This window comes from Muscardinus avellanarius (genome assembly GCF_963383645.1).
Source record: "Muscardinus avellanarius genome assembly, chromosome: 16".
Classification (NCBI taxonomy): Eukaryota; Metazoa; Chordata; class Mammalia; order Rodentia; family Gliridae; genus Muscardinus; species Muscardinus avellanarius.
The window spans coordinates 36,106,777-36,132,242 of NC_137802.1; the positions used below are offsets into that span (position 1 = coordinate 36,106,777).

General features: G+C 41.3%; 1 protein-coding gene across 2 annotated transcripts in view; it reads right to left on the reverse strand.

Moving 5' to 3' along the window:
- Positions 1–25,466, reverse strand: part of DHX40 (DEAH-box helicase 40) — a gene marked incomplete at both ends in the record, with an annotated part of 63,110 nt that overhangs the window by 8,832 nt on the left and 28,812 nt on the right. For both annotated transcript variants that reach the window (XM_080714227.1, XM_080714226.1), the window contains 7 exons: positions 321–429; positions 3,317–3,431; positions 10,494–10,651; positions 12,052–12,132; positions 16,086–16,268; positions 16,395–16,481; positions 20,483–20,582. In XM_080714227.1, coding sequence (XP_080570353.1) covers positions 321–429; positions 3,317–3,431; positions 10,494–10,651; positions 12,052–12,132; positions 16,086–16,268; positions 16,395–16,481; positions 20,483–20,582 — 833 coding nt within the window. The remainder of the gene's footprint in view (positions 1–320; positions 430–3,316; positions 3,432–10,493; positions 10,652–12,051; positions 12,133–16,085; positions 16,269–16,394; positions 16,482–20,482; positions 20,583–25,466) is intronic.

Consider the following 25,466-nt stretch of genomic DNA (forward strand, 5'->3'; position numbering starts at 1 on the left):
TATCTTGGTTGCAGTGATGGTTTCATAAGTTTATGCAGATGTCAAAACTAATCAAACTGTACAATTTAAATATATGCAGTTCACTGCATGTCAATTATACCTCAGTAAAGCTATTTAAAAATATTCTCAATTCTGCAGATAAATCTCTTTATTAATACCACAAATCATTCATGGGATCAGGGAGATGGCTATATGCAGAAGCAAGCAGAAAGGGCGGGTAGTCGACTAGAAAAGGTGGTAAAAATAACTATCCATCAGTGAAAGTTCAATATACAGGGGCCTAAAGTGCTACTCAAGACAAAAGCCAGCATAGCAATGACCTGTTTAAGCTTCCTGATGAGTTCTCGAAGTTGAGCTTCCACACGAAATGCAGAAAATAAGCACCTCCAGTGAATCCAGTGTTTTTGGCACCATGAAGCTGGAGCTCCACTACAAAACAAAAATACAGCTCTCTTGAAAATATTTTCTATGAGTAAAAGGCCTTTTTTTGTTTTTGTTTTTGCAGAACTGGGGATGGAGCCCAGAGGCATTTTATTTTGAGCTACATTCCCATTTTTTATTTACTTATTTATTTTTCTACGGTACTGGGGATGGAATCCAGGGGCATTCTACTTCTGAGCGACACCCCATGTCCTATTTTATTATTATTCATTTTGAAACAGGGTCTCACTAAGTTGCAAAGGGCCTAAGTAGCTGAGGCTAGCTTCAAACCTGTGAAATCTTCCTATCTCAGCCTCCCAAATGCTGGAATTACAAGCCCAGGTTATGAAAGGCCTTTGACATTCTCATTTCTTTCTGTATCACTTTTTTTTTGCTTGGTCAATAAGTTTATTGGTTTTTTTTTTTTTTTTTTTTTTGTGGTACTGGGGTTCCTGGAAAACTTCTATCTCCGGGCTACACTCCCAGAAACCTATATTTTATATTTTTATTTGGAAACAGGGTTTTCTTAAGCCAGTAAGGCTGGCTTCGAACCTGCATGATCCTCCTGTCTCCGCCTCCCAAGCTCAGGGATTACAAGCGTGAGCCACCATGCCCGGCTGGAGTAATATTCTTTTTTTTTTTGAGGGTCTGGGGATGGAATCCAGGGGCATTCTACCTACAAGCTACACCCCAGCTCTGTTTTTTTATTTTTTGTTTTGAAACAGGGGCTCACTGAGTAGCAAAGGGCCTAAGTAGCTTAGGCTGTCTGCGAACCGTGATCCTCCTGTCTAGCCTCACGAATGCTGGGATTATAAGCGTGTGCCACCACGCCCGGCTTGTTTTTTATTCTTTATTTTAAAACAGGGTCTAAGATGCCTTTAAAGGGCCTAAGTAGCTAAGGCTGGCTAAGAACCTGGATCCTCTTGTCTTAGACTCCCAAGTACTGGGATTACAAGCATGTGCCACCACGTCAGCTACACTTTCTAAATTTGATAAAACAAATTAGTACTGATTCCTCTATTTAAGAATAATCTAGGAATTGGGCGAGGTGGCACACGTTTGTAATCCCAGCATTTGGGAGACTGAGACATGAGGATCACGGTTCGCAGACAGCCTCAGCTACTTGGTGAGGCCCTCTGCAACCTAGTGAGACCCTGTTTCAAAATAAAGAATAAAAATAGGGCAGGGGGTGTATCTTGGAGGTCGAATGCCCCTGGATTCCATCCCCAGACTTGCAATAAATAAATAAATATAATCTAGACATGGTGGCACATGCCTATAATTCCAGTAATTGAGAGGCTTAAATAGGAGGATCGCAGGTTCAAGGTCTGACTCTGCAATTTAGGAAGCCTCTCAGCAACTTATCGAGACTGTTTCAAAATAAAAAGTAAAAAGGGTTGGGGTTGTATCTTGGAGGTAGATGCATGTGGGTTCAATCTCTAGTACCACAAAAATAAAGAATAAAAATAAAAAAGAATATGTAAATAGGTTCCTTTCTACAATATGCATTAGTAAATATTCAATTTTTTTCTCATCTAAATTAATCTATATGGAGCCAGGCGTGGTGGCATACGCTTGTAATCCCAGTATTTGGGAGGCTGAGACCGAGGATCACAGGTTCGTGGCCAGCCTCAGCTACTTAATGAGGCCATCTGCAACTTAGTGAGACTGTTTCAAAATGAAGAATAAAAAATGGGTCTGGGGGTAGCTTGGAGGTAGAATGCCCATGGGTTCCATCTCCAGTACAGAAAAACAAAAACAAAACTATATGAAAGCAAATTTTTTTTCCCCCGGGTCTGGGGATGGAGCCCAGAGGCATTCGACCTCTGAGCTACAACCCCTGCCCTATTTTTTATTCTTTATTTTGAAACAGGGTCTCACTAAGTTGCGGAGGGCTTCACTAAGCAGCTGAGGCTGTCCATGAACTGTGATCCTCCAGTATCATCCTCCCAAATGCTGGGATTACAAGCGTGCACCACCACGCCTGGCTTGGAAGCAAAATTTTCTAAGAATATTTTAATGAGAAAAGAAAGAATCATGATTATCCAACAAAAGCCTACCAAGTGGCCAACGTAGTGGCACATTCTTGTAATCCCAGTACTTGGGAGGCGGAGACAGGAGGATCACAGGTTCACGGACAGCCTCAACTACTCAGTGAGGCCCTCTGCAACTTAGTGAGACCCTGTCTTAAAATAAAGAATAGCCAGGCGTGGTGGTGCACGCTTGCAATCCCCGCGCTTGGGAGGCAGAGACAGGAGGATCGCGCAGGTTCGAAGCCAGTGCTGGCTTAGGAGACCCTGTTTCCAAATAAAAAAAATGTAAAAATAGGTCTGGGAGTGTAGCCCGGAGGTAGAAGGGCTTCCAGGAACCCCAGTACCACCAAAATAAATAAATAAATAAAGAAAGAAAGAAAGAAAGAAAGAAAGAAAGAAAGAAAGAAAGAATAAAGGCCAGGTGTGGTGGCACATGCTTATAATCCCTGCGCTTGGGAGGCTGAGACAGGAGGACTGCAAAGGTTCAAAGCCAGCCTCAGCTACTTAGTGAGGCTCTCAGCAACTCAGTGAGACCCTGTTTCAAAATAAAATATAAAATGGGTCTGGGAGTATAGCCCAGAGGTAGAAAGCCTCTATGTTCCACCCCCAGTACCACCAAAAATAAATAAATAAATAAAAAAACAGGGCTGGGTATAGTTCAGAGGTAGGATGACCCCCAGTATTGAAGAAAAAAAAATTTTACCACGTAACACTCACCTGACATAATCTCACTGATATCCAAAATACTTGCAGATCAATACCATCCTCGCTGAACCTTAGAGGTTAGCCTCATAGAATGAGTTCATTCTGGATTTACAGATCAAACTGACATGTTCCAGTTTAATGGAAGATACCTCACATACCTTGATTTGCACTGTTCAAAGATGACAGCTAAAGTTGCAAAGTCATTAAATCCTCCAGCTTTAGCTGCCAATTCTCGATGTCTCTGTTCTGCTTCTTTCTGGTACTCTGGGTCAACTGAAAGAATTGAGAGGCAATTTAGTTCCACTCTGCATTAAGTGCCCCATTCACATTGCTTGTTTTTGGGGTTCAATAAAATCTGACTTATAGCCGGGCGTGGTGGCGCACGCTTGTAATCCCCACGCTTGGGAGGCAGAGACAGGAGGATCGTGCAGGTTCGAAGCCAGCCACGCGCGCTGGCTTAGGAGACCCTGTTTCCAAATATAAAAAAAATGTAAAAAGAGGTCTGGGAGTGTAGCCCGGAAGTAGAAGGGCTTCCAGGAACCCCAGTACCACCAAAAAAAATATATATATATGATACTGGGGATTGAAACAGGGGTATTCTACCTCTAAGCTACACTCTCAGCCCTTTAAGTTTTAATTTTGAAACAAGGTCTTGCCTTGAACTTGTGATCTTCCCATCTCAGCCACGCAAGTATTGAGATTTTAGGCATGTGCCACTGTAACTGGTTGCATAGAGTATTTTACTAGAAACACAATTATAGTGCTGTGCGTGGTGGCACACACTTGTAATCCCAGTACTCGAGAATCTGAGATGGGAGGATCACAGGTTTGTGGCCAGCCTCAGCTATTTAGTGAAGCCCTTCACAACTTAGTGAGACCCTGTCTCAAAATAAAAAAAATAAAAAACAGGGCTAGGGGTGTAGCTTGGAAGGAGAATACCCCCTGGGTTCAATCCTAGTTCTGAAAAAAAAAAAAAAACAGAAGAAGAATAGAAAACAATTATAATTGATTGTATTACTATAACAAAAATTCCACTCTTAGCCAGGCATGGCGGTGCATGCTTGTAATCCCAGCATTCAGGAGGGAGGCTGAGAGCTGAGACCAGAGGATCATAGTTCACAGACAACCTCAGCTACTTAGTGAGGCCCTCTGCAACTTAGTGACACCCTGTTTCAAAATAAAGAATAAAAAATAGGGTTGGAGGTGTAGCTTGGAGGTTGAATGCCCCCTGGGTTCCATCCCCAGACTCGCCCCCCCACAAAAAAAAAGAAGAAGAAGAAGAAGAAAACTAAGTTGTGTTCCTTAACTGTGGACACTTAAGGCTGCAATCTATTTGAGGTAGGTAGTACACTACTTAAATTATTTTTATTTAAAAAATGTATCCTCCTTTATAATCATGGCAATGATAACTGTCTGGACCCAACATATCCTACAAAGAGAAAAGGCCAGTGAAATAACCCATTATTTTAGTCTTAGCTGCAGACAAGGTAGTGTCTACTCAGCAGTTCCTTGGGGGGGAAAATTACTCCAAAAAATGATGTGTGTCAAATTAAGCTGTGTCCCCAGAAACGATATGGTGGCACAAGCCTGTCATCCCAGTGCTTGGGAAGCTTAGACAGGAGGATACACAGGTTCAAGAATACCCTAGCAAGTAGCGAGACGCTCCTCAACCTAGGAGATCGTGTTTCCAAATAAAAAACAAAATTGGGCTGGGAGTATAGCTCTACGGCAGAATGCCTCTGGGTTCAATCCCCAGTACCACACACACACAAAAAAAAACAACAACAACAAAAAAGAAAACTAAGTTGTGTTCCACAGGAGCACACCAAGAAAGGAAGAAAGCAAAAGTTTAAAGACATGGAAATGTGAAAAGAATACTCTAAGAATATAAAGGCTGAACTACCTTTCTTCTGACTCTAGGGAAAAAAGATTAATCTATTACTAATGCACCATGAAAGGACAAAGGTTCACCTTATGATCCTTCTTTACCAGTGAAAGGAAATTAGCTCTCAGCAGTAACATTATATACTTCCTATGCCAGATAACTAAGTTAAAGGATAACAAAGCATATAAATGATTATCTGTGGTTTCCTGTCCCTGGGCTAGGTAATCTTCAACAAATGCTCAGTGAATTACCAGAGACCTACATAAATGCAGAGGTAATTCATTTATGGGGTTAGGAAGACTCAATACTGTCAAAAATGTCAGTTCTTCTCAATTATCCATTAGATTTTTAAAAAACAGAATTTTACTTTAAAGATTTGAAGAATTAGTTCTAAAGTTAATATGAAACAGGAAAAGACCCAGAATAGCCAAAACAATGTTGAAAGAGAGGAACAAAGTTAAATAATTGACCCTACATAGCTTCAAGAGTTACTATAAAACTCTGTGATCAAAGCAGTGTGGTGCTGGTGGAAGAATAGACAAATAGATTAATTCAACAAAATACAGAGCCCACAAAGAGACCCGCAAATAGGGCAACTTTTCTTTGACAAAAGAACAAAGGCATTTCAACAGAGAAAGGACAAGTTTTTTGTTTTTGTTTTTTTAAAAACCTCCAGCCCCTCCTTCTCTTTCTTTCTCTTCTCTTTTTTTAAAATTTCTTTTCCCCTTATTATGGTACTAGGGATTGAACTCAGAGACGTTCTACTTCGAAGCAACATCCCCAACCCTATTTTATTTTTATTTATTTATATACATTTTTGCAGCACTAGGGATGACACCCAGGGGCATTCTACCTGGGAGCTACACCCCCAGCCCTATCTTTTAGTCTTTTATTTTTAAATTTTTATTATTTATTTATTGCAGTACAGGGGATGGAACCCAGGGGCATTCTACCTCCGAGCTATACTCCCAGCCCTATTTTTTATTCTTTATTTTGAATCAGGGTCTCACTGAGTTGCAGAGAGCCTCACTAAGTAGATGAGGCTGGCTGGCCATGAACTGTGATCCTCCTGTCTCAGCCTCCCAAATGCTGGGATTACAAGCGTGTGCCACCACACTAAGCTTTCGTCTTTTTATGTTTTTATTTTATTTTTTTGGTGGTACTGGGGGTGGAACCCAGAGGCTTTCTACCTCCAGGCTATCCTCCCAGACCTATTTTATATTTTATTTGGAAGCAGGGTCTCACTACGTTGCTGAGAGCCTCACTAAGTAGCTGAGGCTGGCTTTGAACCAATGCAATACTCCTGTCTCAGCCTCCCAAGCACGAGGATTATAAGTGTGCGCCACCTTGCCTGGCTAGTCTTTTTATTTTTTTAAAACAGGGTCTCACTGAGGCGCTAAGGGCTTCACTAAGTAGCTGAGGCTGTCTGCAAACTGCGATCCTCCTGTCTCCGCCTCCCGAATGCTGGGATTACAAGTGTGCGCTACCACCCAGCTCTTACTTATATTTTGAAAGTCTCACTAGGCTGATGAAAGACTCACTACTTGCTGAGGCTGACTGTGAACCTTTGATCCTCCTGTCTCAGCCTCCCAAGTACTAGGATTAAAGATGTGAGCCATCATTTTTCATTTTTTATTTTGAAACATGGTCTTACTAAGTTGTTTTTAGACTAAGTTGTGGAGGCCTCAAACCAAAAGGACAGTATTTTGAACAAATGGTACTAGAACTACTAGACATCGAATACTGTAAGACAAGAGAAACCCCAGATGACTGTGGGTATGGCAATAATGTTCTAGATCCAACACCAAAAGCAAGATTCATGAAAGAATTAATGAGTTGTACTTCATTGAAACTGAAAACGTTTCTCTGCAAAAGGCAATGCAATACAACGAGAAAAAAAGCCACAGACTGAGACAAAAGATGCATTTGATAAAGAACTGCTGTCCAAAATATTAAAAAAAAACTTAGAACTCAAAAAGATGAAAATAACCCATTTAAAAAAAATTTAAAGCCTGGCACAATGGCACATGTAATCCCAGCATTTAAGAGACTTGAGACAGGAGGATCACAGGTTTGCAGACAGCCTCAGTCACTTAGGGAGGCCTTCCGCAACTTAGTGAGACCCTATTGCAAAATAAAGAATAAATATAGGGCTGGGAGCTGGGCGTGGTGGCGCACGCTTGTAATCCCAGCGCTTGGGAGGCTGAGAGAGGAGGATCACACAGGGTTCAAAGCCAGCCTCAGCTACTTAGAGAGGCTCTCAGCAACTTAGTGCGACCCCGTTTCCAAATAAAGTATAAAATAGGTCTGGGAGGATAGCCTGGAGGTAGAAAGCCCCTGGTTTCCACCCCCAGTTCCACACACACACACACACACACACACACACACACACACTAGTTTGGGTGTGTAGCTTGGAGGTAGAATGCCCTGAGTTCAATCCCCAGTGCCCCCCCCCCACAAAGACATAAACAGATACCTCGCCAAAGAAGAGATACAAAGAGCAAATAAACATGTAGAAATATGCTCAACATCTTAGGATACCATTACAGAACAGCAGATTAAGAGAATAACAAAGTACACAGTACAAGACATGCATAACACCAACTGCTGGCAAGGATATAAAGTAATAGGAACTCTCAGATTTAATGCTGGTGGCAATGCAAAATGGCATAGTCACTTTTTTTTTTTTTTTTTTTTTTGCAGTACTGGGGATAGAACCCAGGGGCATTATACCTTCAAGCTACACCTCAGCCCTATTCTTTCTTTCTTTTCTTTTTCTTTTTTTTGGGGGGTCTTGGGATGGAACCCAGGGGGCATTTGACCTCTGAGCTACACCCCCTGCCCTATTTTTTATTCTTTATTTGAAACAGGGTCTCACTAAGTTGCTGAGAGTCTCACTAAGTAGATGAGGCTGTCTGTGAACTGCAATCCTACCATCTTAGCCTCCCGAATGCTGGGATTACAAGCATGCGCCATCCACGCCCGGCTTTTATTCTTTATTTATTTTTATTTTTTTATTTTTTGCAGTCCTGGGGATGGAACCCAGGGGCACACCTAGCCCTTTTTTTTAATTCTTTATTTTGAAACTGGGTCTCACTGAGTTGCAAAGGGCCTAAGTAGCTGAGGCTGTCCTTAAAACAAGATCCTCCTGTTTCAGCCTCCCAAATGCTGAGATTACAAGCGTGTGCCACCATGCCTGGCTTTGGTATTTTCTTAACAAAACTAAACATACTATCACCAGGTAATCTAGTAGTGAGTTGAAAGTTATGTCTAAACAAAACCTCTAACACCAGTTTTTTGGTTTTACCTTTGTGTGTGTGGCACTGAGGATTAAACCCAGGGAAATTCTACCTCTGAGCCACACCCTCAGCCCTATTTATTTATTTATTTATTTATTTATTTATTTATTTATTTATTTTGTGTGTGGTACTGAGGATTGAACCCAGGGGCATTCTACCTCCACACCACACCCTCAGACCTATTTTTTTTTTTTTAATTCTGAAACAGGGTCTTACTAAGTACTGAGGTACTGTGGAGTACCTCAGTAAGTTTCTGAGGCTGGCTATGAACCTGCAATGCTCCTGTCTCAGCCTCCCAAGTGCTTGGATTTCAAGCATGCACCACCATACCTGGTTTATTTTTTATTTTGAAACAGGGTCTCACTAACTTGCTCAAGGTCTCACTAAATTGCTGACATTGGCTGAGACTCTGTGATTTTTCTGTCTGTCTCCCATCTACTGGGATTATGGGTGTGTGCCACCACATCCAGCTTGCTCAACAGCTTTTATTTTAGCTTTATTCCTAATAGCCAAAATATAAAAAAGCAACAAACATGTCCTTAATGAATGAACTGGTAAACAAATCCTAGACAATAAACTACTACTCTAGAATATAAAGAAATAAGCCATTATGCCACAAAGAGACATGAAGGAATCTTAAATACATATTTCCAAGTGAAAGAAGGCAACCTGAAAAGACTGTATTCTGTTTGACTCCAACTTTGTGGCATTTTGGAAAAGGCAAAACTATGGAGATCATAAATAGATCCGTGGTTGACAAGGTTCTGTGGAAAAGGATGTAAAGATGAGTAAGTGGAGCACGGGGACTATGTAAGGCAGTTAAAACTATTCTAGCCAGGTGTGGTGGTGTACACTTGTAATCCCAGTACTTTGAAGGCTGAGACAGGAGGATCCCAGGTTCAAAGCCAGCCTCTGCAACTTGGTGAGGCACTCTGAAACTTAGAAACTTTGTCTTCATAGAAGAAATAAAACCAGGCTTGGGGTATAGCTCAGAGGTAGAATGCCTCTGGGTTCAATCCACAGTGTCACACAAAAAAATTCTGTATGGGACTATAATGGTGCAGATGTTATTACACATTTATCAATATCTATAGAACATATAAATGATAGGCAATCCCTTTAGTTAATAATAATGTACCAATATTGGTTCAACAATTCTAATAAATGTACCACACAAATGAAAGATGTTAATAATAGGGGAAGCTGTATACCTGTGGGGGCTTGAGAGAAAAAATGCAAACCTTTTGTTTTTTCTGCTTAATATTTTCTATAAACTTAAAACTGTTCTAAAAAGCCACTAAAAAAAAAATCATTAAGCGTATGTATGTGCATGCATGCATATGTGTTAGTTATTGGGAATTGAACCCAGGAGTGTTCTACCTCTGAGTTTTATCCTTAGCCCTATTTTATTTGTTATTTTGAAACAAAGTTTCATTAAGTTACCACAAGCTAGACTCCAACCTGCAATCCTCTTGAACAATAAATTTCTTAACAAGCCAGGCAAGGTGGGCACATACATGTAATCCCAGTATTCTGGGAGGCCACCAGCTTTAGCTACTTAGTGAGGCTCTCCAAAACTTACAGAGACCTAGTTTTTTTTTGGTTTGTTTTTGTTTTTGTAATACCAGGGGTTGAACCCAGGGACATTCTGCCTTTGAGCTACACCCCCAGCCCTATATTTTTATTTTGAAACAGGTTGTGGAGGGCCTCACAAAATAGCTGATGCTGGCTGTGAACCTGTGTTCCTCCTGTCTCAGCCTTTCAAGTACTGAGATTACAAGTGTGTGTCACCACACCCGGTGCTGAGACCCTGTTTAAAAATAAAGAATAAAAAAAAGGGCTGGGAGTATAGCTTAGAAATAGAATGCTCCTGGAGCCAGGCGTGGTGGTGCATGCTTGCAATCCCCGCGCTGCTTGGGAGGCTGAGACAGGAGGATCACGTAGGTTCGAAGCCAGCCTCTGCTGGCTTAAGAGACCCTGTTTCCAAATAAAAATAATATACATAAAATAGGTCTGGGAGTATAGCCCAGAGGTAGAAGGCCCCTGGGTTCCATCCCCAGTACCACCAAAAAAAAGAAAAAAAAAAAAAGGTAGAATGCTCTTGGGTTCAATCCCCAGTACCGCAAACAAAGAAATAAACTAGCTTCTTACCAGGCCTAATGAAGACATTTTCCACAGACAGCATTGCTGCTATTGGAAGTAACAGATCTTCACAATCTAGAGAAGCAGCCTTGATTACTGAACATGTCAGATGTGGAGGGAGAGGAAACTCCACCATAGACAAACCCAATCTGGTCACATGTCCACTCCTTAAGAGAGAGAAGAAGTTCCTAGGTCATTCTTTGTTGGAAGAATACAAATGCAATGGTCACCACTCAGAATAAATCAGATACAATTTAGATTACTTTAAATTGCCTCTAGAAATTCAATTCAAGGAAATGCAACACTGTGCCCACTGACAAAAGGAACATACAGATATAAATCTCTACTGTCAAAAGTTTTAATTCACCCCAAAGTGTAAACGATGAAGCAGAAGACAGGAGTACAACAGAAACAAAAGTGCTGCAAAAGCTGGGAGGATGGTCTTGAAGAAACAGAGTGACGGTCAGGAAACTCCCCTCATCACAAAGCTCACAAAGACTCCAGCTTTCTTATCATTTATGAGCCAAGCATAATGCCTGGCACTGGAGCAGTACTGATGAGTTACTTGTTAAATAATAACAGTACTAAACAAACAAAATATATATATATATATATTTTTTTTTTGTGGTTCTGGGGATGAAACCCAGGTGCATTCTACCTCTGAGCTACACTCCCAGCCCTACTGTTCATTCTTTATTTCGAAACAGGGCCTCAGTGAGTAATTAAGGCTGGCTGTGAACCACGATCCTTCCTGTCTCAGCCTCCAGAATGCTGGGATTACAAACATGGGCCACCGCACCCAGCCAAAAATAATTTTATGATAGTGTTTACATGAGAATCATGGTAAAGACTGAAGAAAAATTCTAATTTTTCTTTACCCCCCCCCAGTACTGGGGATGAAACCCAGGGGCATTCTACCTCCGAGCTGTTTTTTTATACCCCCAGCCCTATTTTTTATTCTTTATTTTGAAACAGGGTCTCACTGAGTCTCAAAGGGCTTAAGTAGCTGAGGCTGTCCGCGAACCACAATCCTCTGGTCTCAGCCCCCCAAATGCTAGAATGACAAGCGTGTGCCGCCACGACCAGCTTTCTAATTTCAAAAAAGACAACCCATTCAATTAAAATAGCATTTACTGCTAATAAAGGTACTGAATTACTCACTGAGGCCCTGTTTTGAAATAAAGAATGAAAAGTAGGGCTGGGAGTGTAGCTCGGAGGTAGAATGCACCTGGGTTTCATCCCCAGAACTGCAAAAAAAAAAAAAAAAAAATTATTCATTATTATTTAAAAAGATATCTATAAGCCGCGCATGGTGGCCCACACTTATAATTCCCGCGCTTGGGAGGTTGAGACAGGAGGATCACGCAGGTTTGAAGCCAGCCTCAGCTGCTTAGTGAGGCTCTCGGCAACTTAGGGAGACCCTGTTTCCAAATAAAATATAAAAAAAAATAGGACTGGGAGTATAGCCTGGAGGTAGAAAGCCCCTGGGTTCCACCCCCAGACCACACACACACACAAAAAGAGATCTACATTTATTTTGGGTGTTTATTTACTTATTTATTTTTACCTGTCAATAGCATCACACTGGTAAAGTTGCTTAAGAGCTTCCAAAATAAGTCTCTCATTAGGTGGATCCAAATAGGGAAACCTGTGTATATAAGGAGATATGAAATGGGAGACCATACCCTGAAAGTAGTAAAGTTTTATACAGACTTGATGAAAATTTCTTTTCTTTCTTTTTTTTTTTTTATAAAAATTTCTTTAACAGTTTCCTTTTTTGTGGTACCAGGGATGGAACCCAGGAGTATTGTAACTGAGCTACATCCCCAGCCCTATTTTTTTTTTTTTTTCTTTTTATTTTCGAAACACGGTCTCACTGAGTTGTGAAGGGCCTCACTAAATCACCGAGGTTATCTGTGAACCACAATCCTCCAGTCTCTGCCTCCCAAACGCTGGGATTACACCATGCCCGGCAAAAGTTTTTATACTTCTATTTTTTCTGCGCGCGCGCGCGTGCGTGTGTGTGTGTGTGTGTGTGTGTGTGTGTGTGTGTGTGTGTGTTACTGGGGATTGAGCTCAGAGGCATTCTACCTCCAAGTTACACCCTCAGCCCTACTTTATACTTGCTTTATTTTTATTTATTTATTTATTTTTGCAGTACTGGGGATGGAACCCAGGGACATTCTACCTCCGAGCTGCATGCCCAGCCCTTTTTTTTCATTCTTTATTTTGAAATCGGGTCTCACCAAGTTGCGGAGGGCCTCACTAAGTAGCTGAGGCTGTCCGCGAACCGCGATCCTCCGGTCTCAGCCTCCCAAATGCTGGGATTACAAGCGTGCCCACCACGCCTGGCTTTACACTTGTTTTAGAAATGGTCTCACTTGGTTGATGAAAGTCTCACTACTTGCTGAGGCTGTCCTTTGACCTGCAACCCTTCCATCTCAGCCTCTCATTCTGTCTCCAAGCTGTATCACAAGCCTATTTTTATTTTGAAACAGGATCTCACTAGGTTAATGAGAGTCTCACTACTTGCTGAGACTGTCCTCAAACCTATGCTTCTCTGGTCTCATCCTCCCATACACTGGGATTACAGGCATTCACCACCATATCTGGCAACCTTTTTGTTTTTGAAATAGGGTCTCATGAGGTTGCTGAAAGCCTTGCTATGTTCCCGAGGTTGGCCTCAATCCTCTTGTCTCAAAATCCCAAGAACTGGGACTCTAGGTGTGTGCCACCACGCACAGCTCAAGTCTTCTCTTTAACATTCTATGACCACAGTCAACATTCAGAAAAGGAAGAAATTTTGTGTGTGTGCTGAGGGCATTCTACCTCTTAGCTACACCCTAGCATTTTTTATATGTTATTTTATTTATTTTTATGGTACTGTGGGTTGAACCCAGGGTTCTACCTCTGAGCTATACTATATCCCAGCCTCTCTATTTTTTGTTTTGAAACAGTGTCTCACTAGGTGCTGAGGCTGTCCTCAAACCTATGATCCTCTTACCTTAACCTCCCAAGTACTAGGATTACAGGAGTGCACCACTGAACCCTGGCTCACTTCAGTATTCTCATTCAGTATCTCCATTTAAAATGGGTAATGTAAGCCAGGCGTGGTGGCGCACACTTGTAATCCCAGCGCTTGGGAGGCTGAGACTGGAGGATCAGGGTTCACGACCAGCCTCAACTACTTAGCGAGGGCCTCTGTAACTTAGTGAGACCCTGGTTCAAAATAGACAGTAAAAAATAGGGAAGGGTGTGTAGCTTGGAGGTCAAATGCTCCTGGGTTCCATCCCCAGACCCTCAAAAAATAAAATAAAATAAAATAAAATAAAATAAAATAAAATGGGTAATGTAGTCAGGCATGGTAGAACACACTTGTAATCCCAGTACTTGGGAGGATGATATATGAGTATTGCAGATTCAAGGTCAGTCTCAAAAACTTACTGACACCCTCAGAAACTTAGTGAGACCCAGTTTCAAAAAAAAAAAAAAAATCTGGTATGGTCAGGTCATCTGCTCTCAAGGTTCCTAACACTTAAATTCCTTACCAATTAAGACCTAAATGAACTGGGCATGGTGGTGCATGCTTATAATCCCAGTACTTGGGAGTCTGAGAAAGGAGGATTGCAGGTTAGAAGATAGCCTCAGCAAGGAGGGAGATTTTCATCAACACAGCAAGACCCTGTTTTAAACTAAAAAGTAAAAAAATAGGGCTAGGGGTTTAGCTCAGAAGTAGACTGCCCTTGAGTTCAATCCCCAATATCTCCCCCACACACACAACCAAAATGAAGAACAAGACAGAACTTTCCTTCATTACTTCCTCTACCATCTGAATTTCAAGCCCCTTCAACATTCTGCCATATCCCAACATATTATATAACTTAACAGTTGACTAATTTGACACTATTCTGGTCTTACTTTGTGTGTCTTATTCTTGTTTTCCCAATACAAGCATGGTAAAAACAAAAATTACTAGAATATTATTACTGTGTCTCTTATAATAGGTAGTATAAAGGTAGCTATAAAACACCCTTTTTAGCCGGTAATCCCAGTACTTGGGAGGCTGATACCAGACGATCAAATCATAGTTTATGGCCAGCCTTGGTGACTTAGGAAGATCGCAGGTTTTCAGCTAATCTCAACTACTGATTCTCTCTGCAATTTAGTGAGATCCTGTTTCAAAAATAAATGAGTTGGGCCTGGTGGCGCATGTTATAATCCCAGCATTCAGGAGGCTGACAGGAGGATTGCGGTTTGTAGCCAGCCTCAGCTACTTAGTGATGTCCTTTGCAACTCAGTGAGACTCTGTTTCAAAATAAAGAATTAAAAAAAAAAAAGAGTGAAGAATAAAAAATAGAGCTAGGGGTGTAGCTTGGAGGCGGAATGTCCTTGGGTTCAATCCCCAGTATCAAAAAAAACTAGGGCTGGGGGGTATAGCTTGGAGGTAGAAAGCTCTTGGGTTCAATCCCCCATACTGCAATAAAACAAACAAGTAAATAAAATCGTTGAAGCCAGATAGGAGATGCATGCTTATACTTCCTGTACTTGGGAGGCTGAGACGGGAAGTTTGCAGGTTCATGCTCAGCCTCAGCAATTTAGTGAGGCCCTTTTTCAAAATAAAAGAATAGCCGGGCGTGGTGGCGCACGCTTGTAATCCCCGCGCTTGGGAGGCAGAGACAGGAGGATCGCGCAGGTTCGAAGCCAGCCGCACGCGCTGGTTTAAGGAGACCCTGTTTCCAAAATGAAAATGTAAAAAATAGGTCTGGGAGTGTAGCCCGGAGGTAGAAGGGCTTCCAGGAACCCCAGTACTACCAAAAACAAAAAACAAAAACAAAAAAAAAAACAAAATAAAAGAATAAAATAGGCTGGGGGTGTAGCTTAGAGATAAAATGCCTTTGGGTTCCATCCTCAGTACCACATACAAAATAAATAAATTAATTAAATAAAATAGTTGAAATGGTGAGTGTTATGTCAGGTGAATTAGTATTTTTTTGGTTTAGATGAAAAGCTATCAACATGAAAACAGATACTAAAAATAAGTTAACCTCAATTCCCTGCGATGTATAACTCAAATACTACAAAATGATTTTTTTGTGTGTGTGGTACTGAGGATGGAACCCAGAGACATTGTACCTTTGAGCTACACCCCATCCCTATTTTTTAGTTTTTTATTTTTTGAAACAGGATCTCATTGAGTTGTGATGGGCCTTGCTAAGTAGCTAAGGCTGTTCATGAACCACGATCCTTTGGTCTCCACCTCCCGAATGCTGGGATTACAAGGGTGCACCACCATGCTTGGCTTTACAAAAACAATTTTTTTTTTTTGGGGTGGTACTGAGGGTGGAACCCAGAGGCTTTCTACCTCCGGGCTATACTCCCAGACCTATTTTATATTTTATTTGGAAACAGGGTCTCACTTAGTTGCTGAGAGCCTCACTAAGTAGCTGAGGTTGGCTTCGAACCTGTGTGATCCTCCTGTCTCAGCCTCCCAAGCACAGGGATTACAAGCGTGCGCCACCATGCCTGGCTACAAAAACAATTTTTGAGGAATAACCTGCCTTCACCCTAAAGTTTTTCTCTTTTCTTCAACTGCCCACATACCTTATGACATCGTGAATGGCAAGGCACTTTAAGGTGAGAACTACAGATGTCAAACTAGTTCTCTTTATCTCAGGGATCACATGGTCAGGCATACACTGGTTCCAAAAGTCTTTACTATAGATTCGAAAGCATTTTCCTGAGGAAGTCCTGCCAGCTCGGCCACTCCGCTGTAACGCCTCACTCCTACCAAAGGAAAAAAAGTTCCCCAAATGTTTTGTGGGTATACAAGTATTTTAGTTCCTATCTCCAAACCAAGCAGAAACATATAATCCAACTGTTCTGTGAACAAAAGGGTTGACATAGACTTACTTTGAAATTGGAACCACTTCCAGGATGTCCAACCCTAATCTGGGGTTGTGATTTAACTGCTTCACAAAGCCACCATCTACCACGTATCTAAGGAAAAAGCAAATAAGTTTCTAGAAAATAAGAGAAAGCATGTTCATTTTTAACCACTTTAGTTTCTCCCTTTCTACAAAATTAACACTACACACTACTACTATTTTTTTCTTTTGGTGGTGGTACTGGGGTTGCTAGAAGCCCTTCTACTTCCGGGCTACACTCCCAGACCTATTTTATATATTTTTTTGGAAACAGGGTCTCTTAAGCCAGAGTAGCTGGCTTCGAACCTGTGCAATCCTCCTGTTTCCACCTCCCAAGCGTGGGGATTACAAGCGTGCGCCACCATGCCTGGCATTACACACTACTTTTTATGGTGAGCGTAAAAGTTGAAAGTTAGCCTGGCATGGTGGCCCATGCTTGTAATCCCAGCATTTGGGAGGCTGAGACAGGAAGATCTGGGTTCACAACCAGCCTCAGCTACGTAGTGAGGACCTTTGCAACTCAGTGAGACCCTGTTTCAAGATAAAGAATAAAAAAATTGGGCAGGGGGTGTAGTTCAGAGGTCAAATGCCTCTGAGTTCCATCCACAGACCTGCAAAAAAAAAAAAAAGTTGAAAGTTACAACTGGAACCCTCATACCTTGCTGCTGGGAATGTAAAAGGGTTTAACTAATGTGGAAATAAGATTGGTAGTTCTTCAAAAAGTTAAATACAGAATTACCAAGTGACCTAGCAACTCCATTCCTAAATATATACTAAAAAAAAAAAAAAAAAAAAAAAAAAAACCTCATCTTGGGCATGGTGGCGCACGCTTGTAATCCCTGTGCTTGGGAGGCTGAGACAGGAGGATCGCGCAGGTTCGAAGCCAGCCTCAGCTACTCAGTGAGGCTCTCAGAAACTTAGTGAGACCATGTTTCCAAATAAAATATAAAATAGGGCTGGGAGTATAGCCCAGAGGTAGAAAGCTCCTGAGTTCTACCCCCAGTACCACCACAAAAAAAAAAAAAAAAAAAAATCAAATATTTGTTGATGAATGTTTATACCAACACTATTAATAATAGCCAAAAGGTAAAAAAAAAAAAAAAAAAAAACCATAATGTTCACTACCAGCTAACATATGAATGAATAAACAAATTGAGGTGTATTATACAATGGATTTTATTTTATTTTTTGCAGTACTGGGGATGGAAACCAGGGGCATTCTACCTCTAAGCTATATCCCCAGCCCTATTTTTTATTCTTTATTTTGAAACAGGGTCTCAATGAGTTGCAAAGGGCCTCACTAAATAGTAGCTAAGGCTGTCTGCGAACTGTAATCCTCCTGTCTCAGCATCTTAAATGTTGGTATTACAAGTGTGCGTCACCGCGCCTGGCGCTAGATTTTTTTGTATGTGTGTGGTACTGGGAATGGAACCCAGGGGCATTCTACCTCTAAGCTACACCCTATTTTTTATTCTTTATTTTGAAACAGAGTCTCACTGAGTTACAAAGGGCCTAAGTAGCTGAGGCTGGCCTAAAACTGCGATCCTTCTGTCTCAGCCTCCCAAGTACTGGGATTACAAGCATGTGCCACCATACTGGGCTCTGTTCATCTAATTATTTTGTGTTTGTGTATGTGGTCTGGGAATTAAATCCCAGGGATATTCTACCTCTGAGCTATACCCTCAGCCCTTTTTATTTTTTGTTTTGAAATGGGGTCTCTCTAGGTTGCTGACAGTCTCACTGCAGCTATCCTTGAACCTCTGATCCTCCTCTTTCAGCCTTCCAAATAAGTCTAGACCGATAGCTAATATGAAATTCTTTCAGACTGTTGAACCACATCACTTTTTGTATTTGTTTTCTTCTACCCAATGTATTTTATGTCCTTAGCTAAGTTTGACTGTCTGCCACAAGAAGGTTGGACCAGCAACCTGAGGATCCTGTATATTCCTTCTAGGTAAAATGGTGATCCAGGTCTGAGAAGTTTAGTTTTCTCTGCTTTTCTCCTTTAAAAACATATTAAGGGGCCGGGTATGGTGGCGCATGCTTGTAATCCCCATGCTTGGGAGGCGGAGACAGGAGGATTGTGCAGGTTCGAAGCCAGCCTCGCTGGTTTAAGAGACCCTGTTTCCAGATTAAAAAAAAAAAATTTTTTTAAGGGTTTATGGGAACAACTCCCTAGAGTACATTGAACCCTTTAATTTTCTGTTTCCATCACAGGCAAAAGCCCTTAAGTAGTATGTTTCAGAATATTGCTTTACTGGATGAGAGACTTAGCTTTTCCTTCATTTCCTTGACTGTCCTCTGTTTAATTGGCTTAAAATGGGATGATAGCCAAGCGTGGTGGCACACACTTGTTATCCCAGTATTTGGGAGGCTGAGAGAGGAGGATTGTGGTTCTCAGACAGCCTCAGCTACTACTTAGATGAGGCCCTTTGCAACTCAAGTGAAAACCTGTTTCAAAATAAAGAATAAAAAATAGGGCTGGGGATGTGGCTTGGAGGTAGAATGCCACTGGGTTCCATCCCCAGTACTGCAAAAAAAAGGCGGGAGGATATTAACGACTAATTAAAATTATATTTTGAACCTTCTAGAATGGTCTAGACCTGACTTTGAAGGGTTTTTGTTGTTGTTGTTGTTGTTGTTGATTTTGTGTGTATGTGTGGTACTGAGGATGGAACCCAGGGGAATTCTGCCTTGGAGCTTCACCTTTAGTCCTTTTCTTTAATTTTAATTTTCTAAATTTTAATATTTATTTTTTGCAGGTCTGGGGATGGAACCCAGGGGCATTCTACCTCCGAACTGCACACCTTCCCTATTTATTTTGAAACAGGGTCTCACTAAGTTTCTTGGCCAGCATCAGCAACTTAGTGAGGCCTTGTTTGAAAATAAAGAATAAAAAATAGGGTTCTGGGAGTAGCTTAGAGATAGAATATCCCTGAGTTCAATACCCAGAACCTCCAAAAAATAAAAAAAATAAAAAAAATTACTTACTGGGGCTACAGGTATAATGGAATAACAGCATGGTACATGCTAGTAATGGTAGTATAGAAAAATAGGGCTGGCCGAAACCCAGTAACCTTACATTTGGGAGAGAAAACTTTAAGTCATTAAAAAGAGTAAACAGAGGCCAGGCTTGGTGGTGCACACTTGTAATCCCAGCACTTGGGAGGCTGAGACAGGAGGATTGCACAGGTTCAAAGCCAGTCTCAGCTACTTAGTGAGGCTCTCAGCAACTTAGTGAGACTGTTTCCAAATAAAATATAAAATAGGTCTGGGAGTATAGCCCGGAGGTAGAAAAGCCCCTGGGTTCCACTGTCAGTACCACGAAAAAAAAAAAAAAAAGAGTAAACAGGAATGTAGTGTGCATATTCTTCTCTATTTTCTACTCAAAACAATAATCACAGTCGGGTATGGTGGTGCACGCCTGTAATCCCAGCATTCGGGAGGTGGAGACAGGAGAATCACGGACAGCCTCAGATACTTGGCAAGGCCCCATGCAACTGAGACCCTATTTCAAAAAAAATAAAAAGACTTGCTGGGCGTGGTGGCACACACTTGTAATCCCTGCATATGGGAGGCTGAGACAGGAGGATCGGGGTTCACAGCCAGCCTCAGCTACTTAATGAGGCCCTTTCAACACAGTGAGACCCTGTTTCAAAAATAAAGAATAGTAAATAGGCTGTGGGCGAAGCTTGGAGGTACCATGTTCCTGGGTTCCATTCCCAGTACTGAAAAAAAAAAAAAAAAACAAGTAGGTGAGAAGGAAATTACTGGAGAAAACACAGAAGCAAACACAGTGATGTTTTATGATTATATATGGCTTCCTTCAAGAGAACCTTCAAAAATTGTACCTGAGCTGGGTGTGGTGGTACATGCCTGTAATCCCAGTATTTGGGTGAGTGAGACAGGAGGCTCACAGGTCTGAGGACAGCAAGTAGTGAAACTCTCATCAACCTAGTGAGACCCTGTTTCAAAATAAAATATAAAACATGGCTGGGAGTGTAGCTTGGAGGTAGAATGACTATGGGTTCAATTCCTAATACCACAAAAACAAAACAAAACAAAAAGTTGTACCTGATCCCATCTACTGTCAAAGATGTTGCAGCAATATTGGTGGAGATGACACATTTTCTAATTCCAGGCGGAGGTGGCAAAAATATTCTCCTTTGTTGATCTAAAATACATGTAAAGAGGAAGTATTAATTTATATCTTGCATTTGTCAAACTAAAGTTTTAAAAAACTAATTTCTTTTCATTAAAAGTTTTCTTCAAGCCAAGTGTGGTGGCGCACACTTGTAATCCCAGCGCTTGGGAGGCTGAGACAGGAGTATTGCACAGGTTCAAAGCCAGCCTCAGCTACTGAGTGAGGGTCTCAGCAACTTAGTGAGACCCTGTTTCCAAATAAAGTATAAAAAATTGGTCTGGGAGTGTAGTCCCAAGGTAGAAAAGCCTCTGGGTTCCACCCCCAGTACCAAAAAAAAAGTTTTCTTCGCGAGGCTTGGTGATGCATGCTTATAATCCCAGTACTTGGGAGGCTGAGACAGGAGGATCACACATTCACAACCAGCCTCAACTACTTAGTGAGGCCCTCTACAACTTAGTGAGACCTTGTTTCAAAATAAAGAATAAAAAATAGGGCTGGGGTGGCGAGGTGGCACACACTTGTAATCCCAGCATTCAGGAGGCTGAAACAGGAGGATCACAGCGCACAGCCAGCCTCCGCTATTTAGTGAGGCCCTTGCAATTTTGTGAGACCCTGTTTCAAAATAAAGAATTAAAAAAATAGGTCTGGGGGTGTAGTTTGGAGGTAGAATGGAACCCAGCTCCTGGGTTCCATCCCCAGTATCTCAAAAAACAAAAGAGAAAAAGGGCTGGGGGGTAGCACCGAGGTAGACTGCCCCTGGATTTCATCCTCAGTACCGCAAAAGAAAAAGAAAGAAAAAAGTTGTTTTCTTCACCTATTTATCTTCAATAAAAAATATGATATCAAAAAGTGTTTTCCTTCATATTTCACATGTTTTAAGATTGTCAAATCCATGGAATTACAAATCACTGTTAATAAATGAACCTCTCCAATAGTCCTTTCTCTAGGTCACAGCTCTGGTGGAGAACAGGTATACAACTTTCTTTGAGCTTCCTACCCATTAAAAAGCACAGATGTACACACAAAAAGAATTTCTAACATGTTTTGGGTATTCAGAGACTCTATGAAGCCTGTCCACAGAATCCAGGCTAAGGACTTCTCTCTGCTTCAAAGACTGACTAGCTAAGCAATTTTTACTTTAGGGGTATTACTTTAGGGGTAACTGCTTAACCATCAGATGTTTATTTCTTATATTTTGGTAATTTATTTCTTCTACATGGCTTAGATGAATAATACATTATAGTTCAAATTATATGCTAGATATTTACTTACCTATTTACTACAATGTAGCTTGATGAGAATGAGGGCTTTCTTTTATTCAAGGTATATATCCCCTATAATTAGATCAATGCCCAGCTCATATTATGTGCCAACAAACAGCTGTCTAATGAACTGATAAATTGATAATCAATTGAAAATGCACTCTATAAATAAAAAATGATCTTTCTACCTTTAAAATTCTATGTTGCCTTAAAATCTGACATAAATTAAAAATGTTCTGTCTAAACACATTTATCCATTTTGTGTGTGTGTGTGTGGGGGGGTCTAGGGATGGAAGCCAGGGGCATTTGACCTCTGAGCTAAACTCTCTGCCTATTTTGCACTTTTATTTTGAAACAGGGTCTCACTAAGTTGCAGCTGAGGCTGTCTACAAACCACAATCCTCCCGTCTCAGTCTCCCAAATGCTGGATTACAAGAGTGCACCACCACGCTTGGCTCAAACCCAGCTTTAAAGTCCGTTTTTTTTTTTTTTTTTTTTGTGGTACCAGAAATGAAACCCAGGGGCTTTCTACCTCTGGGCTATACTCCCAGACCTATTTTATATTTTATTTGGAAACAGGGTCTTACTAAGTTGCTGAGAGCCTCACTAAGTAGGTGAGGCTGGCTTCGAACCTGCGCGATCCTCCTGTCTCTGCCTCCCAAGCGCGGGGATTACAAGCGTGAGCCACCACACCCGGCCTAAAGTCTGCTTTTTAAGCAACCTATTTCTTTTCTTTTCTTTTTGGTGATACTGGGGTTCCTGGAAGCCCTTCTACCTCCGGGCTACACTCCCAGGCCTATTTTTATACTATTTATTTGGAAACAGGGTCTCTTAAGCCAGCACGGCTGGCTTTGAACCTGCGCGGTCCTCCTGTCTTCACCTCCCAAGTGTGGAGATTACAAGTGTGCACCACCACACCCGGCCTAGTCAACCTATTTCTTTTTTTGTTCATGGTACTGGTGGTAGAACCCAGAGGCTTTCTACTTCCAGGCTATACTCCCAGACCTGCCGAGACCATCTGCTTTTTCTCGGCATCTGTGTGATGGCCTCCCACGCACCTAATCGGCAGGTTCTCAATGCGAGCAAAGCCCTGAGAGAGGGTGTTGTCTCTGGCCAAAGTACTGCCCCACTCTTAGATATTCTTTCATAACTATTATTCTTTTGGTAATGATTCTTTTAACTTTCCACACGAATTGCTCCGGTGGTGTAAGATCAGGACTGTGAGAGAAACTGAGTCCATGGAAAATAAACTTTCTGGTAATTTGTCTAAGCCTCTAAACGTCCTCGGCTCTGTTCAAATGGTAATAAAATCTAGTTAGAATTTAGATGTAGTGGCAGCATTCCATTCAGTAATTACAAATGCAGATTTCCCCTCTATCTCTGACCTTCATCCTAATCACTAACTTACAACAAAAGCCCTAGAGGGGAGGCAACCCGGTGCCTCTATTTACCCCTCTCTTTGTGATCCTGCCTAGATACAGAGAAGACAAACATTGAGTGTGACATCAAAGCAACCTAGTTTATGAGCAGTTAATACTGCCTAATAGAGCTGAAGGCTAGGAAGATTCTTAACCTTTACACCCAGTATGAGCCCTGCCCAAGACAGGGAGGTGCCACATGGCTAAGAAATGAATATGTCAGAACAAAGGATAGATATAATAAATGTGTAAAAGAAAAGAAATATGGTGAGAATAAGAAAGGATTCTTGTATGAAGAAGAGCTTATCATAAGATTGTCCCAAATGGGAAAGAAAGGAATTAGAAAGATTAAAAGCAGGTTGCAGAAGGATTGTGATATGGAAATGGATTATTAAAAGAGGAATAGGCTTCTAATAAGCCTATCGTTTGAGGAAAAGTGTTCAGCAGCTAAGGAAATACATCTGACAACTAAATCTAAAAACTTCATGGTATTTTTTGGTGTTTATCTACCAAATTGTGTTGTGAGTTTGCTTAAGCTTTCAGATTTTAGAAGGCAAGGCGGACGACACCTGGGAGAACTCCATCTCATCCACCTGGATCGCCACATCTCCCCATGCCTGCCATATGGACTAAGCCCTAAAGATGGAAAGTTCCAAAAAAGTTAAAGAAGATTCCATGAGAGGCCTCCAAGCCCTGGGCGTACCGTGTCTTCTGGAATTTGCCCTTTGGAACCCCTGTCTGCAAGATCCGGGAAAAGATCCGGAGCTAATCTCTTGAATGCCCGGACTAGTTTTTTTACCTTTGTTTACATGTTATTCACTATTGTTTTGCAGTGATTGCACTCCTCTCCTTTTTTCTTACTATTAATCTCACTGGTGAAGGGTATAACTTTTCTGGGTTCTTGTAATAAAGTGTCAATAGCTCAAGAAGCTTTTGTCCATGTCAGATTCTTTCCAGAAGCGCGGTAAATAGGAACTTAAATTTATTTCCTAGAGGGGAAAGAATCGCTGCAGATAAGCGGCTGTAGAACGGCACCCAAATCCTTGCCCATCTTTTTGGAGATAAATCAATCCCGAGTGGACTCACGGCCATTCCGATTGAGCAGTGTGCGGCACAGACCTATTTTTATATTATTTTATTTGGAAACCGGGTCTCACTAAGTTGCTGAGAGCCTCACTAAGTGGTTGAGGCTGGCTTTGAACCTGTGTGATCCTCCTGTCTCAGCCTCCCAAGCACGGGGATTACAAGCGTGAGCCACCACACCCGGCAACCTATTTCTAATAGTCCCTAATTTGTTACAGCCTTCAGTTGAAGCAAAATTCCCAATTCATTTACTATTTTGTTCAACATAGTCCTCTGCTGTTTTGACAAGACTCACATTTGTTGCATATTTTTACATCTCACCCACACACTTTACCACCATATTACAGTTACAAACATGTGCTAGATTTATCTTTATTTATAAGAATTTAAAAAATATTACTTAGCCGGGTATGGTGGTGCACGTTTGTAATCCTAGCATTTGGGAGAAGACTGGAGGATCACGGTTCGTAGATAGCCTCATCTACTTAGTGAAGCCCCTTGCAACTCAGTGAGACCCTGTTTCATACATAAAAAGACTAAAAAAATTAAAAAGGGCTGGGGGTGTAGCTCAGAGGTAGAATGACCTTGAGTTCCATCCCCAGTAATGAAAAAAATATATATATGTATAAAAAATATATAAAAAATATAAGTACATATATATACACATATATATGTATGTGTGTATGTACGTTTATATGTGTGTGTGTGTGTGTGTGTGTGTATATATATATATATAACTTGTATTCCTTAAACAATTTTCACACCCCAGGAAGGAGAGGAAGAAATGACTACTTTTATTAAAATAAAGCAATATGGCCGGGCGTGGTGGCACACGCTTGTAATCCCTGCACTTGGGAGGTGGAAACAGGAGGATCGCGCTGGTTTGGACCCAGCTCGCTGGCTTAAGAGACCCTGTTTCCAAATAAAAAAATATAAAATAGGTCTGGGAGTGTAGCCCGGACGTAGAAGGGCTTCCAGGAACCTCAGTACCACCAAAAAAAAAAAAAAAAAAAAAAAAAGATATAGCAATCTGGATTCCCTGGATTTCCTACCTATGAAAGATTCTAATTGACCTTACCCCACCTATGACAGGACCTGACAAAGTATTAATAGACGGAAAAACTGGCACACAGGCAAAAAGATGTTTCAAA